Here is a 26,336-nt window from a genome sequence, read left to right as displayed (position 1 = left end):
TCTTGCTTTCTTCCCTTTATCCTTCACAGACATTTCCGTGAATAAATCTTTTGCCCGTCTCATCCCATCCTGGTATCTGCTTCTCAGAGGACCCAACTGACACAGACATGGAAATAGGTAAGGCCAAGGAACTCAAAGAGAAAATTCCAATTAGAACTGGAGACTCTTGATGTGTCAGCCTTCCTGATATATCTAATTAAAGATGATTGAAAAAGTGGCAAAGGTGGATGCTTGTCACAGTGCCCACCAACAGGAGGGTCATTTTGGACCTGGGAGTCTGCCTTAAATGATCAGAGTGACATCAGTAATACTAGTAATGGGCATGATGCCAGTGTCAAGTAAACAATAGTCCCAGGTTCAAATCCCAGGTAAGATGTAGCAAAATCCAATAGCCATTTGTGGTTCTTCAGACCAATTCCAAATTTTGGACCTGAACCACATGAGTTAGAAGTTTCACTGGAAATAATGGGAGATGAGGATAGAAAGAAATGTATTGCTTCACCACGAGATTTTATTAGCAGTAAGATTCAGTGTTCACATGTCAGCAACTCCTAACAGGGGTTGAAGGTGAGCAGAACTTCTTCCCTCACAGTTTCTTGGCTACAGAAGTTATACCTGGGGAAAGAAAACAAAAAGTCAACTCTTCCAGGCACACAGTGGGTGTGTTGAGTTTGAAGACAGCTCTGGCTCTCCCCTCAGTCTGAGTGAAGGGCACACCCTGTGCCCAAGACTAGACCTTGGCCAAGAGAATACCTCTTGGATAGAAAGGACAGAGTTTTCCTTTCCAATTTTATTCCGTGGCTTTGCAATAGCAGAGAGAAAAAGTATCACTGGACACTCCAAAGGACAGGGAGGGTTCATTCGTCACATCCCCAAAGCACCTACTAAATGCAGCACATTGTCAGTGAAAGCAAATGAGAAGACTAGGGTCAGCAGCATGACAGGAAATCCACCAGGGTAAAAATTCTGAGGTCCCGGTGTCACGTTGGCTAGGTGTTCTTGTTTTAACAGAAATGTTCTTATGTTCATTTCAATACTGAATTGAAATGATTAGTTTTATTCATTAAGACTGAACAGAGAGTTCCCGTCGTGGCGCAGTGGTTAACGAATCCGACTAGGAACCATGAGGTTGCGGGTTCGGTCCCTGCCCTTGCTCAGTGGGTTAACGATCCGGCGTTGCCATGAGCTGTGGTATAGGTTGCAGACACGGCTCGGATCCCGCGTTGCTGTGGCTCTGGCGTAGGCCGGTGGCTACAGCTCCGATTCAACCCCTAGCCTGGGAACCTCCATATGCCGTGGGAGCGGCCCAAGAAATAGCAACAACAACAACAACAACAAAAAGACAAAAAAAAAAGACTGAACAGTACTTAGGACGCTTCGGAGCTCATTTTCTTCAACAAAATATATAAGCATGTGTAAAGTTCTTGGTACCTAAAAAGTGCTCAGAAAATGCTCTTTTCATTTTCATTTTCTCCTTCATAATCTGATGACTGGCAGATGTGCAAATAGCAAATTAAAGTTTAAAAGCTAATATTGCTAGGGGTCACAAGAAACAAAGGGCACACACTAAGCACATGTGAATAGCGGTGTTGTAGTTCTCATCACTAGAGACTTAACTTGGGTCTTTTTTCTATATATGCCATAACCCTGCTGATCTTTTTAAACAAATGGAATACAGCTGAATAACTATTTTAATGTTGACACTTGCCATTCAACAGTTGTGTCAGTTCTGGTTTGGTTACATGCATTAATTATCTCCTCATTATAGGTTGTGTTGTCCCACTTCTTTATATACATGGAAAACTTTTACTTAATGTCATATGTGTGGATTTTAGCCTGATAGTTGCTGGATAATTTTGTATTCCCATAAATTTTTTTTTTCTTTTTGGCCATGCCCACAGCATGTGGAAGTTCCTTGGCTAGGTATCAAACCTGTACCACAGCGACGACCTGAGCCACTGCACTGTCAATACTGGATACTTAACCTACTGCAACACAAGGGAATTCCTATAATTTTTTTTATGGCCACACCTGTGGCATATGGAAATTCCTGAGGTACAGGTCGAATTGGAGCTTCAGCTGAGGCCTACACCATAGCCATGGCAACACCAGATTTGAGCCACATCTGCGACCTACCCTTCAGCTTGTAGCAGCACTGGATCCTTAACCCACTGTGAGGCCAGGGATCAAACCCACATCCTCATAGAGACAATGTTGAGTCCTTAACCTGCTGCGCCACAATGGGAACTCACCTATAAATTTTCTTGAGCTCTGTTCTGGAGTGTAGTTATTTGGAAACAGTTTGATCCTTTCCGGTCTTGCTCATTTGAGGTTAGTTATTTTCCACTACTGATGGAAGACCTTCCTAAATACTCACCCAATGTTTCTCGAATTATGAGCTTTTCGGATCTGGTTGGCGGAAACAGGTATTCCCAGCCCTGCAAGGTACTGGATATTTCACTGATCTTGGCTGGTTCCCTCACATATATATGCTGATCAATACTCTGCTGAATATTTAAGGAAATTTTCTAGATCTTTGAGATTCCCTCTCCGTAGCACTCTCCTCTCTGGTACTCTGTCCTGTGAAATCTAGTTGCCTTGGATTGCTGGATTCTTAGTTCCAGCTCTTCAACTCAGTGATCCATAGGGCTCTGCCTGAATTTCTCTGCCTTGTGTGACATTCCTAGTGACCCTCTCAAGGCAGTAGGCTGGGACAATTTTAAGGCTCCACCTTATTTATTTCTTATCTCTCAGGGATTTTGTGGCCGAATGTTCAGTGTCTTGAAAACTGTTGTTTGATACATTTTGTCTGAATTTTTGTTTCTTTCAGTTGGGAAGGTAAATCTGTTACTCCATCTTTGCCAGAAACAAAAGTCTCCTTGCTGGGCTCATATGAGGACTGAATGATATGACGACAGAAGAAGCATTGCGCTGCGCCTCAGAATTTGGCTTTAGACTCAAAACACTTGGGCTGATATTGGTATCGTTATGAGTACCATCACCATCGGCTCACTATTTCTAGCAGTTCACCATGGTAAATATCCTTTGTTTCACACACCCTCCGGTCTTGAGTAGAACCAAGGGTTGACCTTTGTCTTCACTAAAAGGGCCACTACACAAGACAATCTATGTGTATTCCTTGATAAGATAAGTGTTTTCCTGGTCATTTAAGTATTAATTTAGTGAACTCAGGAAGTGTGGGGAACATAGACATATCAAGCACACACTTAGCGTAAGGCACGGCGGCTAAAGGAAATCATCCTCTTCACTTTGAGGCCAGGAAGCCAGATTCTCATTCTAACAGTTAACTGGCGTCCAATAACAGAAGAGTCATGCTACATCAGAGTTGTTTTAAAGTTCCACATTTTCTCCTAAAGAGACACAAAGAATTTGGAAGCACCTGTCGCTGAGATACAGGGAACCACTGTAAGTGACTGGACTTGAAGTCGTCTATCAGTGGGAACAGAATTATAAATGTGACTGAATGCTTCAAAGCTCTTTGGATTTTTACTACTTACACTTTTCCATCGTTTCTTTCCACGGTGATCTTGGATGCCCCCACTCTGGGTAGAGTTGGGTTGATCACATTGTTGTACCAAATAAATTTCACCTTCTGCAAATCTCCAACATTTACATCTGAGTCAAATTCATTGGAGTGAGTACTGCCTGGTTGGAGAGTACCCCTTGGGAATAGAGACGTTAATAAAAACATACATGAATATATATAAATATACATAAATATATACATACGTGTTTCTAAAGCCAGCTCACAAGGTACCTCTCTTAAGATGACTGATAGTTCATCTGTTGATTGAAAGGTTAAATATGCTAACTTGGTGGTAGTTCATTTGCCATCAATAACTCATACTCATATTGCTTTAAAGCCAAACTTATTTGAATAAAACTTCAAATATGTTTTAGTCACAATCCTCCCACAATTTAATACGTGATGACGTCATTGTATAATCCTTTTCCGGTTGTTGTGTGGATAAAATGTTTTTTTAGTGATTATAAATCAGATGCCACATATCCAAGCAAACATCTGTGGTTTTCTCAGGAAATAGTATAGAAAATAATTAGAAACCATATTCTAAAATGTATTAAGGTGTAAGGGTAATATTATTGCTTCCTCTTAATGACACGTGGCAGTCTCCCTGGAATGTGCAATTTTGACACATGGACTGTTTTGAGCTGAAGGAAATCAAGGTGCAGTAGAGTCAAAAATAACTTTCTCTTCCCTTAACTGCCTAAAAGAATTTAGATGGAAGTCCCGGTCTAGGAAGAGAACTATCACCAGAGATAACTACGAAGAATATGGGTGAGGTGTGCTAAGCTGGCTGGGAGCTCAGCTGGACCTGGAAATCAAATTCCTCTGTGTCCCAGTGCCACAGCTAACGTGTTCACCAAACATTTGCTCTTCCCATTTCCTGTGAGTTGTCTTCTTCCCCTTTGAAGTCTCAGACCCCTGTTCCCTTCTCCTTAGCTCAGAATGGCATAGAAGCCTCAACTGTCTGACTGCCTGTGGGACCCCTATATACAAAAAATTAAATTAATTTTTCTGATGTTAATATGTCCTACATTAATTTGATTATGGACCAGCCAAAGAACCAAGAAAAGGAAAGGAAAAAATTTTCCCTGCCTACATTCGCATAGAGTACCGAATAAAGTCTTATGTTCATGATATACATTATATGTCAAGTAGTCCAACATTTAAGAAGCTTAGAGTAATAGTTTACTCACTTGTAAATCTCATACTGCCTAGAGTTTCCTTTATTTCCAAACAAAGAAACAAGTATGTGTCCTGTGACCTTCTTTCCTGACAGTGTGACAGACACTTTATATCTCCAACCTGCAAAGGGAAAACATTTGCGAAATACCAGTGTTTAGAAAAATTACTTTGAAAAGAGCCTAACTTGGATTCTAGTACTGCTAAATTTTGAATAATTTTTGTATGGTTTTAGTAGTTCTTCTAATCAAATAGTGATAGATGTTCCTTTATCTAAATGTTGAGAACAGATAGGGGAGGGGAGGAACACAGAATCTTTCCAAAGTTAAAAGATTTCGAGCCAAGGGGCTAAATAATATATTTTGTTTCCACTTTTTTTAACCTAACAATTTATTCTTGAATGTCATAAGAACTTTATGCTAAAAGATAATGGGAAAATAATAGAGTGTGACATTTTTATCAGTTTATTTCATTTTCATAGAACACAAAATTTTAGAGTATTGTCATCTTTTTGTCTAAATAATCGACATTTATTTCAAACATTCTATAATTCAACTTTCCATCACCATTGGAATTGTGTTACTTTATGGTAACCATTTTATGGTACCAGTCAATAGTGAAATATCAGTTTTTGCCATTTAGAGCTAGCCTGGGCCAATGGGAAGAGGGTAAAACCTGGCTTTAGTTATTACAACGCAGCTAGTCCTACTGACTCCCACCTAAATAGTTTTCTTCCTTCATTACTCAGAAGAGAAACCCAGAGCTTGTCCCCAAGTCTCACCATCCTCTAATTCCTGTCACCCATGGGGTCTACAATCCTATCATTTGAAGCTTCCACCTCCTTTCCAGTCCCCAAACCTCTGCCATCTCCCTCCTGGGTTACTTTTCTGTTTGCCAAAAACTTCAGAATTTTGCCCAGTAAAACTTTTAACTGAATATGAAGAGCCTGGAGCAGAAGAAGCCTCCTAAATTTGGCACTCGAATCAACTACGAAGAAATGATTTTTGTATCATTAATAGTTCAGGCCCTAAACTCCATTCTGCCACCCACATTTGCCATGTTTACCCTGAGCATGGCATTGAAGTGTTTTCATTTTAGGGTAGAGTGTTTAAAAACTTTTGTGCAGAAAAGCAATTTCATACATTTTCACTGGACATGATAAAATACACAGCGCTAGAAATTTAAGATGAATAAAATAGAGACTTACGGGCGAAATTGCTGGTATCACCGGTATTTAGATAAAATACCTGGCTCACTCTGTTTGTTTTCCCAGGAAATCTATCAGCATAATGACCCATCTGTGGACAGCCTTCACTTGGACAGGGGAAGCACTTATTCTAGGGAAAATACACAAATGATGAATGAGGATGTTCTTTTACTATTTTTTAAATAGTGTACCATCTTATTCCACATGTTGTTGAATTCTCATATATTCTAAAGCCAATTCTGTTCTGATAGTAAAAGAAGACTTCAAGTGTCTTAGCAAAGATTAAAAATGAATCTCATTATTTACAATGATAAATCAGCAATCTCTTGTTAAATACTAACAAAACCATTCTAAAAATCACTTAAAGAACTTATATATATGTTTATATAAAATTTGATCTTTTCTCTTTTGCCTCTCTAAGTTGCTCCAGCTACCTTTAGGTGGTTAGTATTTATTTTAGAAAAACCGTAAAAGAAAGAGAAAGAGGTGATAATCAGCTTGTGATATGCAAAACAGGACCCTCTGGGAGGACAATAGGCTTAAAAGTTAAGTTTTCCTCAGTTTCTTTAGCTCCTACTTTGCACATCAAGGTCTGAAAGATTCGGATCTCAGAATTCTCCCAGTGTGAAGAGAAAATGATCCAGTTGGTCATTAAGGCTTAGCCATGAGGGCAGGTTCTGGAGAAGATGGATATTACAGAGGAAAACGTCCACTTTTTGGGGGGGGCAAGAAAGATGGAAAGAAGGGAGAGAGACGAATGGAGTTGGGTGGACAAACATAGAAATTCCTGCTATGGAAGGGCACGGCTGCTTAACAGTAGAGGCAAGTGGTGAACTCCCCAGTCAACGCACCGTATGAGGACCGGGCTGAATCTGCATCCAGCAAATGCTAAGGGGAGACTGATCCAGCCAGGAAGAAATGGCAGAGGCTCTCTGAGAGTATTGCCAGAGCCAGAGGAGTGGACGTGTCCAGGCATCATCTACAGATGCCAACCGTGAGCCCATCAATAAGGTGGACCCCCTAAGCCTTCCCCCACCCACACACACTGACCACAACCACCACAATCACCTTGCCCAGTGACAGCTTGGAGACAAGCTGATGACGAGGTCCAAGCCTTAGAAATCTGTAAAACTGAGGCTTTTTTTCTTATGAAAGTCCTTTTTAGGTGAGCATCACCTAAAAGGACTGTTTATATTACTGAATGAGATTAAATTTTAATTGGATGAAAATCTAAAGCTTCTGTATGTGTTTGTTTTCCCCATTACCTAGAAAATGAGGATTTGGGAAGAAAGTAAAAATAAAGTCAGACTTGCAGGGGGTGGGGGGTTGTTCTGTGCATAATGCACAGTATATGCAAGCTATGCTGTGAACAAAATGTGTACCCACCTCTCCCCTACACATAATAGCCAACATTTGTTGAATGCTAATTTTTATATTTTAGGTTCTGGGCTAAGTAATTAAAACATGTTATTTCATTAAATCCTCCCACCAATCTTTGGAGTCTACCATTAGTATTTACATTTGAAATGAAGAAAATGCCTTAGAGAAGATAGCTATTTTACCCCATAGCATTCAACTACTTATTAGTGAAATCAGGATCCAAATCCCTTCTCCTCATTGCTAAAGTAAATCTCCTTGATAATTTTGACTTCACCTGGCATGTTACTTGAAACCTTATTAAATACCATAGGATATACATTTTTATTTGAAGAAAATTACAGCGAAAGGAAAGGCAATAGTAAAAAAAAAAAAAAACAAACAAACCTCAAAACAGGCAACTGATATGTAATATTCAAGTTCATGTTTAAGGGTTCTGACTTAGATATCCAGAAAATACCAAAAAAGAGGAAAGCTCAAAAAGAGTCTTGGCCATTATGAGATTGCACAGAAATTTTCAAATAGCCATAATCATACAATTTTTTAAAGTTAACATTTAAGACAAGTTTTCCATGTTCATCAGCAGGTTGTAGCCATAGCTCATATTTCCATAGACAATTTTTTTTTTTGTCTTTTTGCCGTTTCTTGGGCCGCTCCCGTGGCATATGGAGGTTCCCAGGCTAGGGGTCCAATCAGGGCTGTAGCCACTGGTCTACACCACAGCCACAGCAACGCGGGATCCGAGCCGCGTCTGCAACCTACACCACAGCTCACAGCAATGCCGGATCCTTAACCCACTGAGCAACGCCAGGGATCGAACCTGCAACCTCATGGTTCCTAGTCGGATTCGTTAACCACTGAGCCACGACGGGAACTCCTCCATAGACAATTTTTGTGCTTAAAATTAATTCCAAAACAAATTTGAACTTTTACTTGATACATACAGAAGTGGCAGAGAACAAAGTAGATGTGAAACACTTTAGTTAACAAGCCCACTTCTCTAAGGTTCTTCTGTGCCTTATCGCTAATAAAATAAACATGTATGATTGAAAATATAAATAGTGTGATAGTCATATACTAATACTCACTAAATACATGTCCTGTACAGTGAACCACACCAGTCATGAGAAGTGATGGTCACAACATCTTTTTAGGTGCAAGGTGGAATCTACTTACTGCAGTGAAAACATTGTAAGAGTCACAAGGAAATCCAGCAAAGCCATCAGGGTTGAGGATGCTTTCAGTATAATACTTGTAGCTTCTTAAGTGATTACAGGCCATAAAGTTACGAGTTCCTTTGAAGTCAGACATGATTACACATCAGTGACAGATTTTAATTTTCCAAGGTAACGTCATGTTCAGAATATAGTTGTTGAATAGATTTCTCTAATTAGAATGAACTCATGGCAGTCACAGAACACAAGTATTAAGGAAGTGTGGTTATGGTTCAAGGTGCAGTCAGAAGTCGAGCAGTAAGATAAATGAAATGCCATAGCTAAATGAAATGAAAAAATAACTCCAGAAGGAAAACATTGGTCCATATAGATATAAAGTCTACTTTAGGAATGTATTCCCTGAATTAGCTCCTTGGAAAGTTGACTATGAATACATTTTCTTTTCTATAGTTTGCTCATGTCCACTCCCCCCAGGGAAAATCTATATCTTGGGGATACAATAAAAGTCCTTAGAAAATGTGAGACCTGTACAATACCAAAATATTTAGCAAGTTTGTCAAAGCACAAATTTTCCCCCGAGAAAATTTCTTCACGGGCATAATAGTTTTACCTTCCCAGATCCCGTCTATGTCAACAATCTGAGAGAGAGTGTTCTTCTGACAACCAGGCATTTCTTTTCCTCCGTTTGGAAAGAAATCTAAGTGGCCCACAGTTTGGCTCATTCCAAACCCTGAGGAGTTTTAAAATATGAGAAAGCTGATGTTAATGTATGGACTCCAAATGCTTTGAAATACTCTGATGTATAGACTCATGCAACACTCCAGGAAGATGATCTGAGGAACTGACCCAGGTTGGGGATAATGGGGGCAGCGTCTGTGTGAATCACATCCACAAACTTGGCATCGCTGGGGTCCAATCGGACTAATTCAGGTGTGCCTTGAAAGCAAGGTTCAGCTGGATCCAGCCCTAAAAGAGATAGGATGTGTCATGTTAGTATCTATCAGCGGACATGCACGTTCATTACAGACCTGAGTGCAAGCTTATCATGAGTAATGCGTGCAAAGAGACAAGCCAGTTCTTCCCTGTCTGACCATTTTCTGAAGGGAAATATCTGTCACTATTGACAATAAAGTGAATTTTTCTTAAACCATGGAATCTGACCCTACTTGGATGCTTGGTATTTGACCCCAAATGGACGCTTGGTCATTGGGACAATCCCTGTTGCTGGCATTAGTTACAAGGAGGGAGCCAGACTTTGGGAGACCCTGAACTCCTAAAATATTTTCAGGTTAAAAGAGTTCCACCTATACTGTAAACTCCCATGAGGGCAAGGATCTCAGCTTTCACAGTCACCAGGACCACAGTTTGGCCAAGGCCCGACTGAGCAGGTTCTTTTGAGCATCTACAGATCTTGAGAAACAATGTTCTCTCCAGCAAACTAACAAGAGATGTTCAAGATGCCCCCAGCAATCCAAATATAAACAAGTATTTAAAGTATTAAAAAAGAGAATTGGTGGAGTGTCCATCGTGGCTCAGCAGAAACAGGTCTGAGCAGTCCATGAGGATGCAGGTTCTATCCCTGGCCTTGCTCAGTGGGTTAAGGATTCAGTGTTGCCATGAGCTGTAGCGTAGGTCGCAGATGCAGCTTGGATCTCATGTTGCCATGCCTGTAGCATAGGCCTGTGGCTATAGCTCCAATTTTACCCCTAGCCTAGGAACTTCCATATGTTGCAGGTGCAGCCCTAAAAAGACAAAAAATAAAATAAAATAAAATAAATGAAAAAGAGAATTGGGAGGTCGGAGACATAATGGGAAGATGCAAATTAAAGTACTCATTCCCTGAAATAGTCACTTCTCATATCCAGGACAACAAAGTCTTTCTTATAAAGTCACAAGGTTGTTGTAAGACCTGGGTATCCAACATATGACTCCACTGACCAAATGCAACCAGTCTGTGGTTTACAAAATAATATTTTTTACCTAATTAGCAGCATGCAGAACTGGCAGCCCAGGGCAGCTTGATTACCTTTCCCCCAACTCTTAGGGTGCAGTTAATAAGGACTGCTCTAATTATGGCCATTGAAGCAGAATATAATTAATTATACATTTTTGAGCTATTTGGGTTTAATTCTATTTATTATTTATTCTATCATTGATGGTATTTATTCTATTCATGAAACTCATTGTGAATGCCTGACAGAGAGAACAGATATGAATAAGACTTCCAGATGTTCTTAATTCACATTTGAGTCACATGCAACATTTCTACGTTAAACAGGACTCCATAGACCAAAGATCGGTATCACCAAAAAATTCACAGTCTCAGAACACACTGACTTCTTTGATCATGTGGCCTAATTTGGAAAATGTGAAAACTTGTCTCCTCAGATAAAAAGGAGGTCTGTCTGTGCCAATTTTCTATCCTTTTAGGCCCCATATAGGCTACGTGTAGTCTAATTCTGTAGCTTTTACTGTTTTGACCAACCTGTGATTCGTCCAATGGTCCCATTGGTCCTTCTTCCTGCCTCTCCTGCAGCGTGAGAACCCAGGCTGTGGCCAATGACATGGACGTTGGAAGGTGAATATCCTAATGATGACTGTTGGAAAGAAAACTTCTTCAGAATGTTTTCAGATTAGCACATTTAAGATGGGCAGAGATGAGGACACTGCAAACTCAACTTTTAAGAAGACATGCTGTCCCTTCAAAGCAATTGATTTTTATGGGTTTTTTTTCTTTTGATTTATAATGGAAAGTGGCCATGATTTAATGTTTAAACTAGTGGAAGAAGTCCTCCTTTTTTTTTTTTTTTTTAATTGTTTTGCTATGCAGAGGGAACCTTCGATGGATAGGAGGGCTTGTTACTCACAGGTGGTGAAACTGGTATTTGGATTAGAAAATAATAATAACTCCTCAATAAATGGTGTTGGGAAAACTGGACAGCTACATGTAAAAGAATAAAACTGGACCACTTTCTTAAACTATATACCAAAATAAACTCAAAATGGATTAAAGACTTAAATGTAAGGCCTGAAACTGTGAAACTCCTAGAAGAAGCCCAGGCAGTTGTCTTTGACAACTACCTTAGCAATATTTTGTTTGGATATATCTCCTCAGGCAAAGGAAACAAAAGCAAAAATAAACAGATGGAACTCCATCAAACCAAAAAGCTTTTTCACAGTGAAGGAAACCATCAGCAAAACAAAGAGGCAACCTACTGACTGGGAGAAGATATTTGCAAATTGTATGTTAAGAGGTTAATATTCAAAATAGATGAAGAACTCACATAACCCAATACCAAAACAAAACAAAACAAAACAAAAAAAAAAAAACACCCCCCCAAGTAATCTGATTAAAAAATGAGGAGAGGACTTGAATAGATATTTTTCCAGGTCAGATATATAGATGGCCAACAGACACATGAAAAGATGCTTAACATCACTAATCATCATAAAAGTACAAATCAAAACCACAATGAGATACCACCTCACACTTGTCAGAATAGCTGTTATCAAGAAGACAACTGATAAGCATTGGTGAGGATATCAATAAAAGGGAACCCTCAGGCAGTGTTGGTGGGAATGTAAATTGGCACAGTCCCTAAGCAAAAGAGTATGGAGGTTCTTCAAAAAATTAAACATGGAACTACCATAAGGCCCAGTAATTCCACTTCTGGGTATTTAACCGAAGAAAATGAAAACATGAATTAAAAAAAATATATGCATGCTTATGTTCATTACAGAATTATTTACAATAGCCAAGATATGGAAACAACCTAAATGTCCACTGAGAGATGAACAGATAAAAAAGATGTGGTACAGGCATACTGTATTTTATTAGGCTTTGCTTTATTGTTCTTGTGTTTTTTACAAACTGAAAATATGTGGCAACCTTGAGTTGAGCAAGTCTTTGGTGCCATTTTTCCAACAGCATTTGCTCACTATGGGTCTGTGTGTCACATTTTCGTAATTCTCACAATATTTCAAAATTTTATTATTATTATTATTATTATTGTATTTGTTATGGTGATCAGTGATCATCAATATTACTACTGTAATTGTCTTGGGGTGCCACAAGCCATATGCATGTAAGATGGTGAACTTAATTTATAAATGTTCTGACAGCTTCACCAACCAGACATTACAATATATATGTTGGCACCTGAAACTAATATAATATTGCACATCAACTGTATTTCAATTTAAAAAAAAGAAAAAAAATTAAAAATTAAAAGAGAAAAAAATAGTGAAAGCAGTTACTTAAGCACTTTCAAGTTTAACATTTTCTAAATTTTTAGTTACCAAATCAGGTTAGCTTATCATTTGCTTCTATTAAAAATAATTGAACACACAAAAATCAAGTTTAATCTTCAGGTTGGCATTATCAGGTCAACTTGGTTTAATATCTGGTAAAATTGAAAGAAATACTGGTGGAATTCAGTAGAAAAAAACCTACCTGTTTGCTTGAATGATGGCACTTAAAAACATTATTCACCTTAATAGGTATATTGCTGAAGCCCAAATCTAGGGTTTTTTTTTTTTTTTTTAATTTGTCTTTTCAATTAAGGGCAAAGCCAAATCTCAATTGGAAAATATCTTTAGCAAGTATCATACCTCCAGCAGGACTTTTTTTTTGGGGGGGGGGGGTCAGGGGAAGAGAGCAATATTCATGAGCTTTTATATAACTCCGTGGTAGCTACCTTAAGAACTTCAATAAAATACGCCACTTCTGCCCCCACAATGCGGATGTTCTGTGAGGCTTGTGTGTATCCAGTTCGGGAGCCGCCTTTCCAGTCCACACAGATGCAGTTCACGCTCTCCACCTTAAACAGGTTCTGATGGAAGAGACACTGAGTAGGTGACTAATCCTACTTATTACTAATAAGTAATACTAATACTAATACAAATAATAATCTTTACTTATTACTAATGAACCCATTTGAAGATTAGGATAAATTCCCTCCTCAACCTATAAATATCATGCTTGCTTTTAACCCTAAACCAATAAATAAAACTTCTAATCTGCTATGGTTATGGCATCTCTGTTAAGGCCTAAATTGGCTTCAAACTAGAGATTTGGCGATAACGGGAACTGGATTCTTGCGATTTCTACGACGACAGAGGCATAGGCATTTGTTGTAGGGAAAAGTGTATAAAATGTGGTACGATGGGGTTGTCTCATTAGAGCATCATAGTTTCAAAAAGACTACATGTCTTTACTAGAATGCACCCCAGGACAGTGCCTGTCTTGTTCATTGCTGTATCCTCAGTGCCTTGAAAAGGCACATAGTAAGTACTCAATAAACATTTACTAAGTAATTGAATAAATGAAAGACTATGTCAGGACCTTTAAATAAATATACTGAAGGTAAATTAATAAGATTTTCTGTGATGGAAAGACTAACCAAAATTTTTGTATAAACATATTTTATTGTACATCAGTGAAATTATTTCACATAAAATATAATCTTCCAGATGCCTACTGGAAATCTTATTTGATGGAGGTCAATGATAGTTTCATGAATGTTAGATCTGGCAGGAATTTTGTTTATTTAAATGTGCGTTTATGCATATCCCCGCCTTTTTTCCAAGAGGAATTTGATAATAAAGCCATCCTAGAAGTCATCTCTGCTCTTTCATTTGAGGGGAAATGATTGGCTAGTGTCCTGGTTAGCTAAGGACAGAGTCAGAACTGGAATCTAAGGCATTTAACCTTCTAATTTAATCTACCCATTCATCATAAGCCCAAAGCCAAATAAATGCAAGAAAACCACATCTGCTTTTGGGATCTCAGAAATAAACTGTATACACATACCTGAAAATCTACATACTTTCCGAGCTGAGAATCATTTTTTTTTTCCTTCGCTGTAGTACAGAAACCTATTACTAGCCTCTGTCCTCCCCTAACCTGAATAATCAACCTCTTTATTTTGGAAGACAAGAAATGGTTTTACTGATTATTTCTAATCTTGTGAAGTCAGTGAATCCCCTCATTTTAACTGTCTTTAGGATCGGGTCGAAATTCTCTGCCGTTGACTTAATTCAGCCTTTGGCTTGAGTCACAGGCAGGACTGAAATAAGACTGCTGAAGAAATGATTGCATCTTTCCACCACTGCTAGCCACAAAAGCTTGATGAAGAAATGAATCGATGATAATATTCCTCAAGCACTAGTAGGTACTTGGAAAACTTATCCTATTTGATTTTCTGTCTTTTATTTTTGTCATTATCACGGGGACACATAGCCAAGGGCAAATTCAAGAAAATAGGATCACTACTGTTGAAACAACAGAAGCCAGAGATGAAAATCTATAGTTTTCTTAACTACTGCTATGATAGGAGATCAAAGAATAGCAAGTGAAAATCAAAGGAAAATAATTAGTTTGGGCCAAATGAGTTATCTAAAACCTTCACACAGAAATTGAAACCGACTGAGGAAATCGAAAGCTATTGAGGGTCCTGCTGTATAGCACAGACACCTCTACCCAGCATTCCGTGATAATCTATGTGGGAAAAGAATCTGAAAGAGAATGGGTGTGTGTATATATATATGACTGAATCACTTTGTTGTACAGCAGAAATTGTCACAAACTTGTAAATCAACTATACTTCAATAAAACTTTAAAAAAATAAATAATGGCCAAAACAGCTATTGAAAACGCAACAAATGTTGAATCAACATGGCAATGTGTTGCTAAAATTTTGGAACTTCTTTGTATTAGTTTTTTTTTTTTTTTGTCTTTTTACCTTTTCTTGAGCCGCTCTCGCGGCATATGGAGGTTCCCAGGCTAGGGGTCTAATCAGAGCTGCAGCCACTGGCCACAGCCACAGCCACAGCAACGTGGGATCCGAGCTGCATCTGCAACCCACACCGCAGCTCACGGCAACGCCGGATCCTTAACCCACTGAGCAAGGTCAGGGATCGAACCCGAAACCTCATGGTTCCTAGTCGGGTTCGTTAACCACTGGGCCATGACGGGAACTCCTGTACTAGTTCTTAAATAACCACTACCAGAGCCACCAAATGCTTGCCAACCCTGCCAGTCGAACTGTGCCAGGTCTTCCACCCCATGTCACCTCCTGGACCTCCCCTGGGAACCCCAGGCCCAGAGGGGTCAGAGGATCCTCTGTGGCCATGGTGGCAGGCATTTGTCCTGACTGGGTGGGGTCTTGCCTTCTCTGTTGTTAATTATGGCTCCAGAAATAACCTTCCCTTAAGAGAGTGACAGCCTCACCTTGCAAATATCGGACAGCCAGGCTTCTTCTCCCTTGTCTATGAATCCATGAATAATAAAGCGTGTTTTTCTATCCACTCTGAAATTGGAATTTCTGATAGCTGATGGATCTGCAACAAGTTCCTGTTTGGGGGAGAAAATGTTGAACGTCAAGTTTCTCAAAGTATTTAATGGAACTGCTTATGTGGGGAGGGATCTGGCACATGGGAGAAGTGTGCCGGGACTCATGACCCTTGTGAGTAAGGGTTCTTGACAACAACCAAGCTATTTGCAATAATCACCAAGTTCTGCTTTCCAGGTGTCATAGCATCATTGCATTTGCTCTACCTGGGATATATTAATATGTCTGCTATAATATCGGTGGTGGGGTCTTGGCTTTACCCCATGAAGGGCGGGCTGTGTGTGTGTTATAGATACAAGATATGTTGAGAGGTTATATACGCTATTTGGAGATTATATTTACATAATATCCATATTTAGAATATTTATTAAATGGCACCATGGAGGTAGGTAGCATAAGAATAATGTCAAGTTAATGGGTATTTTAAACAAATTTTAAAACAAAACTTTTATAAACAAGTTATGTAAAATAATATTTAAGCACACTACCTTAAAAGTCTACAGAGATACAGATTCCACTATTTGATCTGTTCTCTTTAGAAGACAAAGTTCAGTATCCTTATTACATAAAACAGATGAAACTTAGTTCCGAATAAGAGTGCTCTTACTTGATAGTTGTTTTGGTTGTTGTTAGTGTATAGGAGGAAGCGGGTGTTGACATCTTTTGGATCCCAGGGCAATATTTTGAGGGGTCTTTCCACAATTCCTGCCCATGGGGCATCATCACTGAAGCAGCCAAGTCTTGGGAAACAGACTTCGCTTCCTGCAAACACCCAGAAGTGTTTGAAGGATATTAATTTAACCACAGTGCTCATTTTAGTGGTCTCTTGGCCAAAATATTAGTTAAATTACATTTTGCAGTGTATTTTCTTCCTTCACATCCCCAAACACCTTCCTATATATGCACACTCACAAAACAGCTTCGATAGACATTTGAGCTAAAGACAGGCTGCTGCTTCTCACTCACACCATGTAGGACTGCCTCATTCCCCTCCGGTCTCTGTCCAGTCCCATTCTAGGCTCGTTTAAGGCTGTCAACTCAGATGTCTCCTTTGGGCCACTGGTGCCCAAGAAGGAGCAGCCTTGTGTTCCCAGGTCTTGGTAGTGGGAGATGGGGTGCTTACTTCCTCATAGCCATCTTCTGACTTTGGGCTTTGGATGGGGAGGTTAAGTTTCACGCAAATGCCAAAAATTTATATCTCTACCTGGATGAGTATTTAGGTCTCTGACCTATCTTGTGATGAAGAGGCTGCTTACAAATAATTAAACAGAAAGTCCACAGTTTGACATGACTCTGCACTTGAATGTTAATCCATGACACAAAGGAAGGGTTCTCCAGGAAGATAAAGTCTAGATTAATAGTAGGAGTAGCTGCAGTTCCTGCTGTGGCTCAGCGGTTTAGGAACCCAACTGGTATCCATAAGGATGCAGGTTCGGTCCCTGACCTTGCTCAGTGGGTTAAGGATCTAGCGTTGCCGTGAGCTGTGGTGTAGGTCGCAGAAGTGGCTCAGATCCTGCGCTGCTGAGGCTGAGGGGTAGGCCGGCAGCTATAGCTCTGGTTTGACCTGTAGCCTGGGAACTTCCATGTGCTGCTGGTGTGGCCTTAAAAAGAAAAAGAAAAAGAAAAATAGTAGGAGTAGTTGTTGCAGCGGCTGCATTCTCGCAATGTTTCTAGGGGCTAGATGCTTGGCCAGAAGATTTACATGACTTTTTCATACCTAAGTCTTACAATTATTCTACAAGAGGGTTGGTATTATGTGCCCAGTTCACAATGTAGATAGTGAAACACAGAGAAGTTAAGAATTTTTCTCAGGGAAGTACCGTTGTGGCTGGTGGAACCAGGGCTCAAACCCTACACTTGACTCCGGCTAGGGTTGCTCAATTTAGTAAATAAAAATGCAAGGTAAATTTGAGTTTCAGATAAACAATAAATTTTTCAAATCATAACAATACATTTAAATTTTGTTAAGTTCAAATTTTATTTTTTATAGTGATAAATACTGTTATTTAAATAATTATGTCATATATTCTTTATTTATCTGAAATTCAAATTTAACTGGGTGTCTTAGCTTTTATCTGGCAGCCCTCCTCCCAGTGCTGGTGCTTCTGATCATGAATCTCTCATTCACTCTACCCCCATCCTCATAGTGCCTTGAATTCAGCCATTACTGCCTTTCTTCGAACTATTGAACAGTAAATCTCCTCCAGCACGACATAAATATTTTTTTCTTACCTAGTACTGCTCCCAGCAACAGCGAAAGTGTCCAGATTAGCAGCATCTAAATAAAATTCAAAAATATAATTGAGTCCGACTCTTTTTAAAAGACTGGCATAATTCAAACTTAGCTAGACCTCTGGGGGAAAAAGGGTAAATCTGAATAAATGAGACTTAGCAAACATGCTCTGGACTCACCGTGGCAGTTCTGTCAAGTCCTGCACACAACCCAATAGCACCTAGAGGTCCTTTATAGGCAAACCTTATCTTTTTGAGCAGTTGCATGGAAAAGTGGCATGAAAAAAAGAGGAGGTTCCAAGGATGTATTTCTAATTTTAATCATAAACAAACCAAGATTGATAGAGTAGGTAAAGTTTTCCACAGTATTTTTGGAAAGATGAGAAAAGGGTAGATCTGAACAGTTGTCTTTCAATGTGGTTATACAATGCTTAGAATCACCACAGTTTCGTTGTAGTGAAGGTTCTAGCCTGCCCCCTTTTTTCAGTTTACAGTTCTCTGTGCGGGCATGTGGATATGTGTGAAACTAAATTGTTTTCATAGATTTGATAGCAGCAGTCTTGACAACAAATACTGAAAGCCTACCAGCTCATGCAGTTTTTGTATAACCATGCCTCACCCTCTAAAACAGGGAAATAGAAGCAATTTTTCAAGAGAGTTCATTTCTTTTCTTTTTGGAAAGCTGTTGCTATTTTATTTTGATAGTCCAAAAGACTAGTTTATTTCTCAACAATAATATGGGAGAAAGAAAAAATGAACTGATAAAAGGAAATGGGGGTACTTCCAGGAGCAAAGAGGTGAAATCTGTGACCCCATCACCAAATGAAATTATACGTAAGAGAAAAACAAAATTCACTGTGGAAAAAATAGTCTGAGAAATATATCTTGAAAGAGAAGTATTTGATGGAAAGGAACTAGGGTGTTTACTGCTGGTGATGGATTGCTCAAAATTAATTTTAAAAAGACTGTGATATGATACCATGATTTTAAGAAACAGGAGCCATTTAACCCAACAGCATCACGGATACAAATTGAATTGTATGTAATTGCCACATTTGTAGGTCAAAAAATTCAATTCCCTGACAAAGTTTTATAAGTAAAAAAAAAAAATATTGTGTAGGAAAAAAATTCAAGAAAGTTGGACAAGAGAAATGTTAAAATCAGAACAGATGACACAAGGAAGGAATATTCCATGGTTGGGGTCTTTGGCAAAATTCTACTAAATCCTTCATGCCTCAGCATCTCATCTTCTCCAGCCCTGATTAGGTGGGTTTCCCTCTGCCCTCTAGAAACCCCTCCTCTCAGAGCTTTCCTCCTTTGACACCCACCACAGTCAGCGTGGATCATAAACACTGAGAAGGCGGGAACTCTCTGGGCCTTGTCACACCTCAGTCTCTAGACCTGCAAGCCCTGAACCCATCCCTCTTGAATGAACAAACAAATAAATGAGGGCATGGATATAAAAAGCAATTTAGGTCTTTGTTTTGTTTTGTTTTGTTTTTTAGGGCTGCACCCATGACATATGTAGGTTCCCAGGCTAGGGGTCCAATCGGAACTGTAGCTGCTGGCCAATGCCAGAGCCACAGCAACCTGGGATCCAGGTGGCGTCTGCAAACTACACCACAGCTTACAGCAATGCCAGATCCTTAACCCACTGAGCGAGGCCAGGGATCGAACCTGCATCCTCATGGATCCTAGGTGGGTTTGCTAACCGCTGAGCCACGACAGCAACTCCCAAAAAGCAATTTAGTTTGCATAATTGCAATAGTAACAACTGCCTCTACAATCTCACAGTAAAGAGCTGTGATTTTCTGGAGAATCTTTAACTCAAAATAAGCAAATAAACAAAATAAAACAAAACAAAAGGGGTAGAGCCAAGCCAATGTTCACTCTGGAATGTATTATAAAGTAAAAATACATTCTGCATGAATTAGCAAATAATTCACACAAATTTTTTAGGCTGGCATTTTAGATAATACAAAATTTCATCCACAATTAGGGTGACCTTTGTTCAACATAGATTGTAGAATTAGGACCAAAAGTCACTGGGTTTTGAAACAGTGAGTCCGTGGGGAATTATTTTATGAACATTTCAGTTCAAATTTTAGAGTGTTTTGGGAAGAGTTAATTTCCCAAACCATTATAAAAGCTCAGAAAGGAATTGTACATTATCAGCAGTCTATCATGTCAATTCTGGATAAATGACTTCCCCCAAATTCAGTCTTGCTGAATCTTTTAGCTGGGTCGTAAAATTTTATGAACTGTATTGTTTCAATTCAAATCACTAACAGGCTATCTAGAAATGTCTGTTTATAGTATGCAGCAGAGACTTCTGGCCTGTTCCTACAGGGGACAGAACTAAATTCTATTACCCAATCTCCCTTGCAAGGAGATGGGCCACATGGCCAACTTCTGGTCAATGAGATGAGAGTGCACAGAAGTGCATCAGTTCCAGTTGTGTTCATAAGAACCCACATCTGATCTTCCATGTGCCTTCTCGTCCATGGCTTGGTGTAGACAGGAACAGTGACCTTGAAGGCCGTGTGTTAAAGGTGCCTGAGCCAAAAGATGGAAGGAGCCTGGGTTCCTTGCCTAGAGGAAAGCCACCCACCAATCACAAAAACCCATTTTGAACTTTACATAAGCAAGAAATAAATTCCTATTGTTCTAAGCCACTGATATTTCAGGTAACTAGCATTACCTTAACCAAAAGAGATTATTTTATCATACAATAATTTCTCCTACTTCCAAGAACAGTTCAGGTAGCAAACACTGAATCCTGGGCTGCAAATTTTACTGTGAGATTTGGAATGCAAACATGACAGAAAACATTAATGCTCTGACAGATTTTTTTTTTTTAATTCTTGGTTTTAGAAGTCCCCTTTCCTGACACTTTCCAAATTAAAAAAAGTAATTACTCAATTCTTCATGCCATTTTTGTACAATTTTAAATTTAATGGGCATTTTCAGTTTAGTGACCACTGTTTCACAAGCAATTTGAGGCCATATGACACTTCAGGGTTTAACAAAAATTCACCCAATGTTTTACCTGGGCCCCCAGATGCAACTTATGTGTGGTTAGAGAAGTTCGGTGTGTTGGGCACATAGGAAACACTCAAACACCTCAGGTAGGTGGATTGGAGCTTCAATCAAAACCCTGCTTTCCACAAACTTTTGTTCCTCCTCACATCTCAGAATTGCCAGCTGGAGGATGGGCCGTTGAAGGGTGATAGAGCCATGGCAGTCCTTCCCAGTGTATCATCTCCTGGCACTGAAAATGGGCTTTCATTGAAAAATTGTTCTACATCTTCTGGATTCAGCAGTGCATTACATAACATTGACTCTGTTTTGACTCTAAAACCTTGGACATTTGAAAATAAAAAGATAAACTTAGAAGTTTCCAATCCAGTAGGTATGTTTGCAGAGGAGTTAAATATTGACATATGTTTAGGTTCTGATTCTGGCAACCTAGTGATACCAAACTCCAGGTGAGGGAACGAATGACCCTGGAACACCTGTGTGGCCAGATAACCAGCATGTTAGCCAAATGGGTCTCATTTACTTAACCTTCAGAAAACATGTTCTGTCCCTCCCTTATCTAGCTCAGCCCACTGCCATGGTCTTCACTGGGAGGGAGGACATGAACTTTGCCTAAGGATGGCAAAGTTTCCTGATCAGAAGGAGACTGCTATAACCTGGGAGCTAATTTCCCCTCACACTTTCCAGAGCAATCATCCTGCCAAATATGAGAGGGTTAAGTTCACCCAGATCCAGAGATTGAAATTTTAGTTGACCATTCTCTATTATGCAGGAAGGTGGTTTACCTCGCAAAAAAAGAAGAGCAAGCATATTTAAAATTTTTTAGCATTAACTATTCAGTTTTACATGTTTAAAATTTTTTTTGCATTTAATTTCCCAAAGAACCTGTGGAATGTGAGGACAGTGAGACGAGGAGAGTTTAAGCAACCTTTCCAGAGTCACACTGTTGGTAAGCAGGTGAGCTAAGTCTAGAGGGACAAAGTTCTCCAGCCCCAGACAACTTGTGTAAATCCACTAAAGACCGTGTTCCCCAAAGCTGTGTTAGTCCAGAGTTGACATAAAAAAATGATCAAGAAGGGGCATAGCAGAAGTGTTAAATGTGTGTGTGTGTGTGTACATGTGTATGTATGTATGTCTGTATAAGACTGGGTATAAGCCACTCACATATTTTTTGGATAACTTGTTTTATTTGTATTTTGTGCCCCTACTACAAAGGCAGCAGGTAGCAATTTGATCAACTAGAAATACAACTTTGTTGATATTAAGTATGGTAATCATTTCTGTCTGGGGCCATCACAGTAGTCTTATAATTACTTTTCTTGCCCTCAGAAGGACAGTGTCTGTCCTCTACACAGTGCCTGACAGGCTTAAAATGCAGACTGGCCATGTTATTGGTCTTGAAACCTCAGCCTCCTTTCCCTGCTTGCCTAAGAGGAATACATCAGCATTGCCTAATAGGAATATAAGCCACATTATAAAAAGTAAAAAGAAATAGGTGAAATGTATTTTAACAACTTATTTCATCTAAAATATCCAAAATATTATTATTTTAACATATGGCACATTTCAAGTGATCAATAGTCACATGTGGCTAGTGCTTATTGTATTGGATAGCACAATTCTAAATCAAATTTACTCTTTGATCACAAGTACGGCTTTACGGATCTGGTTAGCTTCTCTGAGGTTTCTAATCTTGTTGCATTCCCATTTGGCCCACTTTCCAGCCACTCTGAACTCCTTTCCAGACATGAATTCTCAAGAGGTTTTAATGGGATCCAACTGTAGGTACGTAAAGAATGGAATAACAATATTTACCAGATGTCATTGAGCAGGAAGAGACAGCAAGTAGATAGAGATGCAAAATTCAACAGACCCAGAGATCCTGGCTTGGATATTGACAGCCATGATGAAAGAGGGACAAAAGAGAGGAACAAACAAAGGAAAAAGAATAAATAAAGAAAGAAAAATATGAAACTAATTATTTGTACCAATATTTTTTTGTTTTATACTTTAGATGTTTTGGGAATTAAGCAATTAGAAACAACCTAAGGAACTTCACAGAGGTGCAGGCAAAGTCAGAGGAGTCTCATCATGTGTATTTCACAGCCAACCTTGTAAGGCAAGCAGCAAAGTCCATTTAAAAAATTATAAGCTGAAGGATTTCTACTTCAAGCCATGATGAAGCAATTGGTATCAGACTTGCCCTTTTTCTATAAATACTGGACAAAATATATGATTTACAAAGATTGGACAATGGGTAGTGCAAGACTGTAATAAATGGAAAAATAAAAGAAAGCAAACAAGGTGAGATCTTCAATCACACTAGCTATATGCCCAGAGGCATTTCCTAGACTCCAGCATAAGGAGGGAGATTATAAGCACAGCCAGGAAGACTCACTGAGCTAAAGACATAGAGAGCAGAATTCAAGGAGGCTAAAGTAGTTAGAATTTGCAGAGCAAAATACTGGAGAGGAGGATGCTACAAAGATGGAGAGTTTTCAGAAATTGGCATGGGGTCTACTTGAGTCTTTGAATGAATACTCAGCTGTGCTTGCAGAGAGTGAGACTGAATAAAGCTGAGCAAATAACAACTATCAGAGAAAGACCAACTATTGGGTGAATTTATAATCTGAACAATTTCTGGAGTTCATACATAACTAGGACACAATTTGTCTAACAGAGTAAGATACTTCATTGAATGATCAAGGCATTCATAGATATTCCCCAAAGGCTACCCTTTGGCGGAGGCCTAACACAGCCCAAAAATAAAGGTTAATTCCAACCTAGTTTAACAAAACATAAGAGATTAAACTGATCTGCAAGTAAATGAATTGTGTACCCCATCCAACTAAAAAATAAAAATTAAACTTCTACAATTTTCTTTTTTTCTTTTTTTGTCTTTTTGCTATTTCTTGGGCCGCTCCCATGGCATATGGAGGTTCCCAGGCTAGGGGTTGAATTGGAGCTGTAGCCATTGGCCTATGCCAGAGCCACAGCAACGCGGGATCCGAGCCACAGCAACGCGGGATCCGAGCCGCGTCTGCAACCTACACCATAGCTCATGGCAACGCCAGATCGTTAACCCACTGAGCAAGGGCAGGGACCGAACCTGCAACCTCATGGTTCCTAGTCGGATTCGTTAACCACTGCGCCATGACGGGAACTCCTACAATTTTCTTTAATAGAAGATAATAATCTACCAAATAATGTAAAACTATAAATGCCTAGCACGTAACCATAAATTATTAAGCATTCAAATAAATAGAAAGATATGACTTATCAGTTAATAGAAAGAAATACAGAATTAATAGTGATGATATACTTAGTAAATAAGAACTTAAAATAGCTATTTAAGTATATTTAAGATTCAAAGGAAAGTATGGGCATTATTGAGTTAAGGAATAAAAATTATTACATATGGATGCAGTAACAGGTCACATATTACAGAGGAAAAGATCAATAAGCTTGAAGGCATGGCAATAGAAACTATCCCATTGAAGAACACAGAGAAGAAAAGTCTTAAAAATTGAACGGAACCTCAGTGACTGGTGGGAAAGTAATAAGCAGTTTAACATACACAAACTTGGAATCCTGGGGCATTTGTTAAATAAAATCTTTCAATAAAAAATAGTTGAAAATGTCCCAAAAATGAACCCACACATTCAAGAAATGCAACAGTTCCCAAGCAGAATAAATCCAATGACAACCACACGGAGGTACATCATAGCAAAACTGCTGAAACTCACTGACAAAGGAAAAAGATCTAAAAGGCAGATAGGGAAAAAAGACACATCATATACAGGGAAAATGAAGATAAAAATAACTGCAGACTTCTCAACACAAACAAGCAAACAGAAGACAGTTGAATGGCTTATCTAAAGTGCTAAAAATCATAGACCTAAACAGAAAAACTAAAACAAAACCTTTCTAATAGAAAACATAAAAAATGTTCAATATCTTGGGTAGATAAAGATTTATCAACTAGGAAATAAAAAGAATACTCTTGAAATATATAAACTGGATTTTATGAAAATTAAAAACCCTAATATTCAAAAGACATCTATATGGGAATACTACAAAACTCTGATCAATGAAATCAAAGAACTGAATAAAATGAAGAGCTATTCAATGTCCATGGACAGGAAGACCCAATATTGCAAAGACGTCTGTTCTTCCCAATGTGATCTATTGACTCGATGAGATTACAATAAAAATTTTAGCAAGTTATTTTGTGGATATTGACAAACCAATTGTAAAAAAATATATGGAGAGGCAAAAGACCCAGAATAGCCAACACAATACTGAAGGGGAAGAATAAAGTTGGAGGACTGATATTACTCTACTTTAAGACTTAAGATATCAATCCAATTTCACAGGATTTCCATTTGTTATGATCATTATACAACTACAGATGTGATAAATTCATTTGAGCAATAAAATAATTGAAAAAAAGACAATATAAAGCTATAGTAATCAAGTATAGTCTTGGCAAAAGAGTACAAATAGATCAATAGAACAGAACAGAGAGCACATACGTAGACTAACATAAATGAATCTGGGACAGACTTTATACCACTCACAAAAAAATAACTCAAAAACCATAAACTTAAATGGAAAATGGAAAACTATAAAACTCCTATAAGTTAACCTAGGTATTGTATGGGTATGGTAATGAGTTATTAAATACAACAGCAAAGCCATGATGAATGAAAAAAATTGATAAGCTGGGCTCTGTTAAAATTAAAAACACTTGCTCAAAGACAAGGTTAGGAGAATGAGAAGACAAGTTACAGACTGGGAAAAATATTTGTAAAAGACACATCTGATAAAGTGCTATTATCTAATACAAAGAATTCTTGACCCTTAGCAATAAGAAAGTAAACAATCTGATTTTAAAAATGGGGCAAACACCTGAACAGATACTTCACCAAAGAAGATTTAAAGTTGGTAAATAAGTAAATTAAAAGATGCTCCATATCATAAGTCATCAGGGAAATGCAAATGCAATGAGATACCACCACCAGCCTATTAGAATTGTCAAAATCCAGAGCATTGACAAGACCAAATGCTGGCAAGGATGTTGAGAAACAGAAATTCTTATTCATTGCTGGTGGGAATGCAAAATGGTATAGCTCCTTTGGAAACAATTTGGCAGTTTCTTACAAAACTAAACATACTCCAATCATATAATCTATACTCAAAGGAGTATAAATTTTAATCTATACAAA

General features: G+C 38.7%; 1 protein-coding gene across 1 annotated transcript; it reads right to left on the bottom strand.

Annotated features, from left to right (window-relative positions):
- Positions 1 to 510: 510 nt before the first annotated feature.
- PNLIP (pancreatic lipase) lies at positions 511 to 18,115 on the bottom strand. Its single transcript, XM_047761114.1, has 12 exons — positions 18,070 to 18,115; positions 16,445 to 16,599; positions 15,717 to 15,839; positions 13,183 to 13,317; positions 10,971 to 11,082; positions 9,332 to 9,451; positions 9,096 to 9,215; positions 8,487 to 8,605; positions 5,934 to 6,063; positions 4,741 to 4,849; positions 3,519 to 3,683; positions 511 to 615 (listed from the first exon to the last, which is right to left on the bottom strand). The coding sequence occupies exons 1-12, from the start codon at positions 18,113 to 18,115 to the stop codon at positions 552 to 554; spliced, it is 1,398 nt and encodes a 465-aa protein (XP_047617070.1). The 3' UTR covers positions 511 to 551.
- Between the last annotated feature and the right edge of the window lie 8,221 nt (positions 18,116 to 26,336).

The sequence above is a fragment of the Phacochoerus africanus genome, chromosome 15 (genome assembly GCF_016906955.1).
Source record: "Phacochoerus africanus isolate WHEZ1 chromosome 15, ROS_Pafr_v1, whole genome shotgun sequence".
Taxonomy (NCBI): domain Eukaryota; kingdom Metazoa; phylum Chordata; class Mammalia; order Artiodactyla; family Suidae; genus Phacochoerus; species Phacochoerus africanus.
Note: the sequence above shows the minus strand (reverse complement) of the source record. Positions and strands in the feature narration are given on the sequence as shown.